The sequence below is a fragment of the Suricata suricatta genome, chromosome 3 (genome assembly GCF_006229205.1).
Source record: "Suricata suricatta isolate VVHF042 chromosome 3, meerkat_22Aug2017_6uvM2_HiC, whole genome shotgun sequence".
In the NCBI taxonomy this organism is placed as follows: domain Eukaryota; kingdom Metazoa; phylum Chordata; class Mammalia; order Carnivora; family Herpestidae; genus Suricata; species Suricata suricatta.
Genome location: NC_043702.1, coordinates 149,914,845 through 149,925,181, shown reverse-complemented (window position 1 = coordinate 149,925,181; position 10,337 = coordinate 149,914,845). Strand labels below are relative to the sequence as shown.

Sequence of the window (10,337 nt, the reverse complement as noted above, 5' to 3'; positions counted from 1 at the left end):
CCCCTAAAAAGAGGTTTTAAAAAAAATGTTTATTTATTTTTGAGAGAGAAACAGAGAGAGAGAGAGAGAGAGAGAGGAGGGGCAGAGAGAGAGGGAGACATAGAATCTGAAGCAGCTCCAGGCTCTGAGCTGTCAGCACAGAACCCAAAGCGGGCTTCAAACCTGTTAATCCATGAGATCATGACCAGAGCCAAAGTCGGACGCTTAACCAACTGAGCCACTTAGGTGCTCCCAAAAGAGGTTTTTTTTAAAGTATGAATAGTCTATCTGTTGTCACTTGCTTGAGATTTCAGCTTTTCTTAAAACGTAGTTTAATGCAGTTGTCAAGGTGGCAGTTATGCGGTGAAATTTGGGATGAATCTGGACTCTGTCATTTACCAACCACATGACCTTGACAGTGACTTAAAAAAAAAAAATCTCGGGGCGCCTGGTGGCTCAGTCGGTTAAGCCTCCGACTTCAGCTCAGGTCAGATCTCACGTTGGTGGGTTCGAGCCCCACGTCAGGCTCTGTGCTGACAGCTAGCTCAGAACCTGGAGCCTGTTTCCGGTTCTGTGTCTCCTTCTCTCTCTCTACGCCTCCCCCTCTCATGCTCTGTCTCTCTCTGTATCAAAAATAAATTAAAAAAAATTAAAAAAAAATCTCTTTGTGCCTCAGTTTCTCCATCTGTAAAATGAAGATAACAATGTTACCTATTCCATGGACTTCTTGTAAAGAGGGTTGAGGTCATATACGGAGAGCAGGCAGAAACGTGGCGGGCAGAGAGACACACGTGCTTGCCATTATTACCTTACTGCTGCTGGTTTGTGTGAGAAACCCAGATATTTCACGACAGTATCGTGATCTCTCTCCGCCAAGCACCCCGAGTCTCCTAGTCCTAGACGAAGTGACCCTATGCCTCCAATGATCCCACTTCCTTTTTCAGGCTTTTCTGGAGCCTCACCGAGGTGTGGTCTCACCTGCACGGAGCGTGGTGAGGCAGCCACACCCATTCCCAGGATGGTGCCCTGGAATGTCACGCTTCTGCGGGTACCCGGATGAAGGGGATTTGCTTCCTCTGGTGTCTTCAGGACACTCCACTGGAGCCCCCTCCTGGCTGTGTATGTCTTTACTGATCAGTCTCTCGGTGGCCTGTCTATCCAGTGTCTCCCCATTCCTATGAGCCCTATTTGCATTTCCCAAAGTAGCACTAGCTGATCTGATAAATTCTGGTCTGTGTGTTAATAATAAGAGAGAGTTGGTACTCTGCCTGCCCAGGTTGTGGGAAGAATGCCCATCTGGAATTTAAAGACATAGATTCAAATCCTGATCCAAATTAGCAGCTGTAGGATTTATAACAAGTCACTTCATATCCCTGCGCTTTCTGTTTCATCATCTAAACACTGGGGTTCGTATCATACCCACTTAACTAGTCAATCGCTAGAAGAGTAACATACATGGAAGTGCTGTGTAAAATGCAGGTAATTATACAGGTGTCCGTTCGATGTGTGCGTTTGGACAAAATATATCAGAAGGCAAGGCTCTAACTCAAAGATCAGAGCCCAGGTGGCTTCGTAGGAAGTGTGTGTTTAGGGCTGATGCTCTTTAGGATGACTATCAAATCCGCCTCCCTCACTTAATTTAGTCTCTCTAGATGGTTGGTCCTGAGTGAGTGGACTCAGGAAATAAGATGGGGCACATCGATGCCGATCTGATAAACGGTCATGGTTGGTCAGGCTTTACTCCTGCAGGGTCGAGGATCCCCTCCATGGAGGAGGCGAAGCCCCTCTTCAGCTCCGGCATTCCATACCCACCCCATCGGCTCATCGTCACCTGAAAACCTGAGTCTATAAACTGCAGGTGCCAATTTGCTTTTAATTAGCCTAATGCTTGCAATTAGCCTGTTAAATTCACCCTGGCCTCTGGTGGTGAGGTCATTTTTCTGATTTTGCTGGGTCCCTGGGTCCTCATTAGCATCCATGGGCCATCCAGAGACCACAAGCCTGCTTGTCTCGCCTAAAACTGTGGCTGCCTAGCTGAAAAATTAAAGAGGTCCTAGCGGGGAAGGAAAACCTGCTTTGGGACAGGGGGGAGGTGCCGATGGAGGTGTAGACTTGTTCGCATCACAACTGAGGTCTAGAACCCAGGTTCCCTCCTTCTCATCCAGTGCTCTTCCCCTTCTGAGCTTTAGTCTCCTCATCTCGAAAATGGGAGTAATAATTCCTGCCCTGCCTGCAACACGGAAGTTCAAGTGAGCTCACGTAGGAGTGGGGTATGGATATCAGGCTATGCAACATGAAACTGCTTTGTCACCTCAGATGTGAAACACCTTCGGAGTTACACAGAGGGTCTCAGCGTCCCTGGGCCCCTGTCCCTTCTCAGCCTTTCCTCACACTGGTAGTTCCTGGTTCCTTTGTCTTCTCATCTGGCCCTCTCCCCACACACCGTGGTTGATGTGAGGGCCTTGGCTCATAGCAGGTGCTCAGTCAATGTTGGTTGGTTATCGGGGCTTTGGATAGAAGGGAGTTTGGCTCAAGGAAACAGTTATGCGAAAGTCTGTGTTGGCATTTGGGGGCGGCATTTATTTCCGTCCTCAGCCTTGCCCCTGGCTCTGCTGGACTGAGCTGCTTCAAGGCAAGAGATGGTCTTCAATTTGTCTTTGTCTTTGTGATGTTTTGCACAGAGCCAGGCACATAGCAGTTGTTTGGTAACTGCTTTAAAAAAATTTTTTTTAATGTTTATTTATTTTTGAGAGAGAGAGAGAGAAAGAGAGACAGAATGCTATAGGAGAGGGGCAGAGAGAGAGGGAGACTCAGAATCCAAAGTACGATCTAGGCTCTGAGCTGTCAGCACAGAGCCCGATGTGGGGCTTGAACTCACGAACTACAAGATCATGACCTGAGCCGAAGTCAGATGCTTAACCGACCGACCCACCCAGGTGCCCTGGTAACTGCTTTTTTGAAAGAATGAATGATTGAATGAATGAGACAGGGCAGTGAGAGAGAGAGAGCATGGCATTGATCGATGAGCAGGCTTCGAAATCTGGCCCCGCCACTTTCTTCTGGCAAATATTTACCGCATGCTCATTATGTACCAGGCAGGTACTAGGTTGCAAGAATGAATTCTTAAATTCACAGTCTAGTTAAGGGAGCAGACGTGTGAGCAAATAATTGTCCTGTATGTGACAGAGATATATGCTACATATGTTAGTGGCCAAGAAAAAGAGTGGTAGCCTCTCCCTGGAGAGTTGGGGGAAGGATTCCCGAGGAAGGGGTCCGAAGCTCGATCTCGGCCGTGTCTCAGTGGAACTGCAGCCTCCTTCGCAGAGGGGAGGGCAAAATGCCGTAAAATCATACGAGTGAAACATCTGACACTGAATAATCTTTTAATAAATGTGAAAAATGTCTCCTTGCAGCAGGCGATTGGCTTGTGGGGGAGGGGCAGGAGCCAGGAGCCAAAGGCATTTCAGAAGCTGACCCACAGCGCTGAACTCCTGAGCTGCGCCAGTTAATACCTGTGTGACCTGAATCTAGTTCTCTCTTCTCCAAGTCTCAGCTGCTCTGGCTGCAGGGGGTGGGGGTGGGGGGACAACATGTGTGCTGGAGAGGTCCGTGGAGGTACCTCGAACTCAAGGCCCCTAGAACATGCTTATGCTAGAACATAGTACCTCTCCAATTACAATGCAATTCATGGACAGACTGCATCTACATGCAGACACACACGTGTTTCGTGCACGTGGACTCCCAGAGATGCTCAGAAAGGAAGGTGGGTGAAGGGGGCCGGGGTCAGCCTGAGAACCCATCCAGAACTCCATTGAAAAGGTTGGAGGGATGAGGCTGGTGATGGGTGGGGGTGGAGGCCCTGTGGCTCCTAAGGGGTGGGCTGGGGGCGGGGGGGGGGGGGGGGGGGGGGGGGGGGGGGGGGGGGGGGGGGGGGGGGGGGGGGGGGGGGGGGGGGGGGGGGAGGAGACCGGGAGGGAAGTGGTCCTGTGACGGCAGGGACTTAATCCCCTCAGGCACGTAGGCCCCGGCCCAGGCCAGCCCTGCCGGCAACATCCCAGGGCTCTGTCGCCTGACTGGTCCCCTGACCTTCCCTAGCAAGGCAGCCTGGCGGCCATGCTGGGTTGCCGTGGTAACTGGCAACCTCCCAGCTGGGTTGCCCGGGTAACCAGTTAGCTGGTATTGGGGGAGGGGGGTGGGGAGCTGGGGGGAATCGGCCTCAAAGAGGCAGAGAAGGACAAGGGCGGGACGAAGACGAAGACAAATCCCCGATGCCCCCAGCACAGTCCTCTCCTCTCTCCCTCATGGGATTGGGAAAGCCCGAGAAAGGCAGGTAGGAAAGGATGTTGTGTTGTTTCCTGCCATGCATGTGCATGTGCGTGTGTGTGTGTGTGTGTGTGTGTGTGTGTGTGTGTGTGTTTTGTGGGGTGAATCGTCTTGGCCAATGCAGGATATTTGGAAGGTTTGATAGGGCTGGGCAGGGTCTCCCAGGCATTGATAAATGCAGTGAGATCCAGAGGGGAGGCCATGGACCATCCAAACCCAGCTCTCAATCCTGTGCCCTCCCCGTCCTGGACAGTGTCACCTCTGTGAGCTCCTGTTTCCTCATCTGTGAAATGGAGGTGCTAACACCGACCTCCAGGGACACTGTTGGGGACTGTGGCTGTCTCCGTCACTGGCGGCTTCCTGCTCTCCCTCCGTGCTGATTTTCTATTCCGTGAATGCTTTCCAGACACCAAGGGCTTGTCTCTGGGGCCCCTGTGGCAGGGGATGGGGGCAGGACGGTTGGAATTCTTGAGGACCCGGAGACACAGCTCTCACCCTCAAGAGTTTATCATCCCAATCCGCCGAGGGCTGCAAGCAAGTTTTTGTAAGTGGGAATGTCTGCAAGACAGTTTTCAAAGTAAGACCTTGAAATTTTTGACAAGTAGAAATACCTTTTCCAACAGAAACGTGTGTGTACCCTTACTGTGTGTTGGTGCATACTAGCTTCCTGTTAGATTTTAGTCTAGTCTGGTCTGTTTTGTTTGAAAAAAAGTGTTGGCTCTTCATCTTGCTTTCACGCCCACCAGTGGGTGACTGCTTTCAGTAGGAGACGCGCTGAGGGACATACTGACCCAAGTTCCCTCAGGGGTGTGTAGGACCTCAGGATTCTCTTGCCTTCTGCGTGTGATGTCATCTGGCTGGATCCTCACGACTCCAGTCTTCGAGGTAATAGAGGCTCGGGGGTCACACAGCTTGCCCAGAGTCACAGAGCTGAGGCTTGAACCGGGGGGCTCTGCGGCTCAGGTGCGTGAGGCACCCCTGTGTGTGCTGATCCCATTCCTGTGAGAGGAGCTGGAGAATTCTTCCTAGAGACAGAGAAACTGGGATCTAAAGACCCAGAAGGTTTTGTCCTGGCCACCTCGAAGAAACTGGGGGCCTGGAGCTGAGACCGGAACTCTGCGCCTCTGGTCTGTTGTCACAGGGATGGGGAGTCTGGGTGCTGAGATCTGTCGAAGGATGAGGCTGAGTCTGAAGCAGCCGGGGTGCCCCTCAGCGTTTGTGAGGGAGTAAGTCTGGGAGGGTGTGGGGAAGAGGGGCTGGCCAAACAGCAAGCTTTTCTGGTTACTGAGCTAGGCTGGGTAGAGCTGTAAGGAAAGTCCAAGTCAAGGTCCTGGGGTTGTGTCTCAAGTCCTCAGATTTTCTGACAGGAAAGACTTAAGCCAGTCCCCTGAGAAGCCAGCTTTTAATTATCTGTCTCCTGTGCCGCCACATTACAGAAATGATCGTCAGCAGGAGGCCTGCCAAGTGCAGACTCGACCACAGAGTAGGTTCGCCTGGAGGAGGGTTTAGCACCAGGTGGCTGAGGTTGGAGTGGCCGGAGAGGGGAGGGCACGAGGGGCCCAGAATGCTACCCCCCCCCATAAATATTTACTGTGATCAGTTCAAGATAAAGCCTGCAGTAGGAATTGGAAGTACGGGGCAGAATCCATACTGCCTGGTTCTGTTCTCAGTCTTGCTTTGAGAACTTAGCCTGTCTCTCCATCTCTCAGAACTTGGTGTCCCCGTGTGTCAGGGCTTGGTAGACAGTGCAGTTCAGGCCCTTCCCATTGCAGACTTTGCCCTTTGCAAACAGAAGCCCGGCCAGGCATTTATAGCAGAGAGATGTTTCCCTTCCGTTTGGGTGGATTCTCTCTCCAGTGACCACATATCATCCATTTGCATAAAAAGCTGCCCAATGCAGCAGGTGCCCAAGAGGGGGCTGAGGGGTAGCGTGGTGGGGCTGGTGGCACAGGGCATGCGGCTCTAGAGGCGATGGGGCAGGGGCCCTTTGAGTTTGGCTGTGTCCCTGTCTCTCTGGGCTTACCGTTAATTTATTTAGCACCCACCGATTTGCACATCAACACTTTTAGGGGTAAAAATGAGAGCAGTCGGAGGTATCTTCTCCAGGCTCCTGATCTCAGGGTCTTGGTGCCTTTGTAAATGTGTCAGGTCAGGTCGATGGGTGTGTTGCCAGGAATTCTGCCAGAACTCAAGTGGTATGGAAGTTTCTGTCCGAGGCTGGGTGAATAGAGGCTGGGGGAGATGGGTTCCCGGCAAGAAGAGTAAGTGGCTTGGGATCATCCACGGGGACTACGTCTTGTTGGAAGATATACTGATTCACACTGTGAAGATGGACGAGTATCTCATAGGTTTCCCTCATGTCTACACCCGTACATTCCACACGTACCCCAATAAACTACACACCATACTCCTAGCTTGTCCAGGGTGACTTGTGCAAGGCGGGGGAAGAATTAGGATTAGAATTTGTGGCTGTCTCCACATTTCCTGCCTGAGCCCTCTCCTTACCCCTCGTGTGACCCAAGTTTGAATGCAAATATATTAGCAGTGAGATCATGGAGATGGGGGGAGGGACAGCTTGTGATTATTCTTTTGGCTCCATTTTGTTGTGACTCCCCCAACTGTCATGGCTCTTTTGTGGCTGCTCAGGGCCGCCTGGCTGGCCTCCTGTCCCCTGGGGCCCAGACCCTGTGTCCTGCGGAGGCAGGTGGGGGCGGGGGAGGCGGCTGCCGCTGCCTGGAGCAGTGGGGGGTGTGCATGTGTTATTAGCATGTTCATGTGCAAATGGGGAGGAGCCGGTGGCTGCTTTTGGTCTCATGAAGAAAGTCACCAAGCTGCTGAGACAGAGACTTGGAGGCCGAGCTGGACCAGAGGGGCAATGAGAGACCATATCCAGTGTGGGTCCCTCCCACTCCCTTCTCCAGACACAACTGAAGGGGGTGGGAGGTGTTGTCTGACAGGAGAAGCTCATAGCTTCCTTTTGCAGCGCAGGCCTCCTCTGAGTCCAGAAGCCTCTGTCTTCATCCAAACCCAACTTAACCCTCCGAAACAGCTGGCAAAGTGGGCTTGACTCATTCCTTTCTTTCCCTCCATCTGCTGCTCCCAAAAGTTTCCACCCGGCCCCAGTATCTGTACCATGGGGCGTACTTTGTGGGCCCCCCAGCTCTGTAGGACTGGTACTGAGGGTGAGGCTGTGGGACCACAGGCAGAGCACAGACAGGTTTAGAGGGGGGAGAAACAGGGAGACCCCGCAGACCCGCCTCAGGGCTGCAGATACCCTGTGTGATGAAAGCAGGAAGACAAAGGAGAAACCAAGACTTCTGCTAGAGCAGACGGAGAGTCTGTACCTTTTGGTGGGCTGCCTCCGGCCAGCTTTTCTGAAGGCCCAGCAGGTGGGCCATGGAGACAGAGAGAAGCCCAGAGCCCCAGAAAAGACTTTGTTGGATCTAAACGGGAAGCACTGTGGTTGGGCCCAGCGTCTTCGGAATCTGGTGTTGTCAGAACCAAGACCCAAGTCATCAACACTTAAACTTATTAAGTTATATATATATTTTAAAGTGTCCCTTTATTGGTTGAAACAGCCAGTTGGAAATAGAAGTTGTTCTGAAATATTTTCATTCACATATGTCCTTCCCTCTGATAAATTTGTATCTCCCCACAGTGATTGGCATACTGCCTCGAAGTAGCTGATGCATGATCATACCTTCCCCCATCTTCCCTGGGCATTATGCTTGGCGATGGGGCAACTTGCAAGACAGTAAGATGCAAAGCAGCTCTCAGCCCAGATCTTTGGGTGGGCTGGGATTTTAGATGTCTCCGCTTTCTGGCTCATGGCCGGGATCACTGTCTCCCAGTCATTGGCGGAAGGATTTGTAGGTAGAGCATGATGATATCTTTTCCATCCTTCTCTGCATTTCTCCTTGGTGCCGTGACCGTCCCTCATGCTGGGGCACTCAGATAATGTAGATAAGGTGCCGGCCTACATTTTAGTTTGGGTTAGGGAACACCGAACCTCTTTCATTCTTTTTTATGATGACTATATATTTTTAATATTTCTTTGAGAGAGAGCAAGCTCTTTCCGGCCAGCTTAGAGGAGTTTATCGCTCCTGCAAGAACCTTATAAGATAACAAGTCAGGGGAAGGGGATGGCAGCAGGAGCTCATTTGCATATTTCCCACAATCTTTCCTTTGGCTCAATTCCTCAGCCATGCCAGGCAGGTTGTAGTCTGGGCATTGCTGTCACTTTCTCTCCATCACATGCACCAGAATCTGTGGGCAGGTCTAGGCTAAATGTGGCTCATTATAAACACTGTGCTTGGGTGTCAGAGTCTGTTTTTCTAGACTGAGACACCAAGAGGGGAGAATGACCTAGAGTCTCAGCCTTGGTGCAACCCTTCTCCCAGATAGCAGACACCTTCTCAGATGCATGATCAGCCAGTCACTGTGTTCCCTAGTGACTAGGGACACCCTCGAGTGAAGTGGCCTTGTCTACTGGTGGCTGGCTTCAATTTGTGGCCTTCCTTAGTGCTGAACTTAAGTGGCTCTTCTACCCTTTGGTAAACTTGTCTCGTCTCGATCCTTTGGTTTCAAGAGTCAGACAAATGTGGAGAGACAACAGGACACAGTAGGAAAAATCTAGGCTCCAGGGCCATCTACTTCAGCCTGCACTTGACTTCACGCTCACCAACTCTGTGACTCTGGTTATAATCCTAACCTCCCTGAGCCTCAGTATTATGCATCTGTAAAATAGGAGTATGGATGGTACTTACCTCATAGGGTTGTTGAGAGGATTAAGCCAATTAACACACATACAAAGCTTAAACAGGGCCTGGCAACTGGAAGTCACTTAGCACATGCTAGCTTTCATTCTCATAAAATAAACTGTCTAGAATTGAACATGATACTCCAGATGTGGTCTATTCAACAGGACTCTGATGCCCCCAACTTGTCAATCTATTTCTATGACCTCAGACTACATTTGCGAGTCACTGGAGTTTAAATTGAGCTCACTATACTGAAATCCTCAGATTATTTTCCCATGGATGGCTGTTTAGACCTCGTCTCTCCTACGTAAAAGATGTGATGTGAGTTAGCAGGAGGGTCAGCACCAGGGGAACCCGGAGCATGCCTCCCCATTGGTTCCAACCACACACAAACCCTCACTGATGCCTCCAGGTCCTTTGTATAATGCCATTCTTCACTGAGTGTTCTCTTTGGAAAATCTCTTGACCCACACTGGCCTGAAGTAGAATTCCCCTCTCCATGGGTCTTTTCTCTCTCAGTGGAGAAAAGAGTGGCGTCTCTTCCTCTTCTCTGTTCGTCCTGATGCATTTGCTTACCAAGTGAGCAGAGCACGTAAGGTAGGCGGCTTCCTTACCTCCAAACCCAGCTCCTACACGTCCCAGACATTCAGGGGAAGGGACACAGGTGCCCCAGGCATATCCAGGAGGCCTGGTTTCAAGGTAAACCTCGGAGACCCTCTAAATCCTTCCTTTTCGTGAACCGGCAGAGTCTACATCACCTGAGAGTTTGTTAGAAATGTGGGATCTCAGGCCTCACTTCCAACCTCCTGAATCAGAATCGGCGTTTGGCAGGCTCTCCCGGGTAACTCATACGTACATTAAAATTTGAGAAGTACTGCCCTGTGTTACTCACCTTGGGGTAGGAAGGAGCGTGATGAGGGCAGAATCCCATCTTCCAAGATCTCAGAATTAGTCCTACTGACCAGGCTTCTAGACACAGACATAAAACTATTTCTGAGATATTTGATCACAAACTGTCTGTGTTCTCTGTCTGCCTCTTGGAATGCCAATGATAAGGTTTTTCGAAAACACTCACACACTTGAGGAAAACATAGACTGTATGTAGACGGTATGTGCATTTCCCCCATCTTATTAGTAACATGCTCTTGAGCAGACTTCAGGACCTGGGGCTAATGTGTATGGTTAGAATCCTTTGGACGTTAAATGTGGGGTTTTACATTGACGAACTGTGTCGTTTTGTTCCCATGCAGCCATTATTCTAGTATGTGGAATGCC

The 10,337-nt window shown here is 50.7% G+C and overlaps 1 protein-coding gene across 1 annotated transcript in view; it reads left to right on the top strand.

Moving 5' to 3' along the window:
* The first annotated feature begins 4,261 nt into the window (after positions 1-4,261).
* Positions 4,262-10,337, top strand: part of PLEKHA6 (pleckstrin homology domain containing A6) — a 113,966-nt gene continuing 107,890 nt past the window's right edge. Inside the window, exon 1 of the mRNA XM_029935540.1 lies at positions 4,262-4,309. Within this exon, the coding sequence (XP_029791400.1) occupies positions 4,281-4,309 (29 nt within the window). The 5' untranslated portion in view covers positions 4,262-4,280. The remainder of the gene's footprint in view (positions 4,310-10,337) is intronic.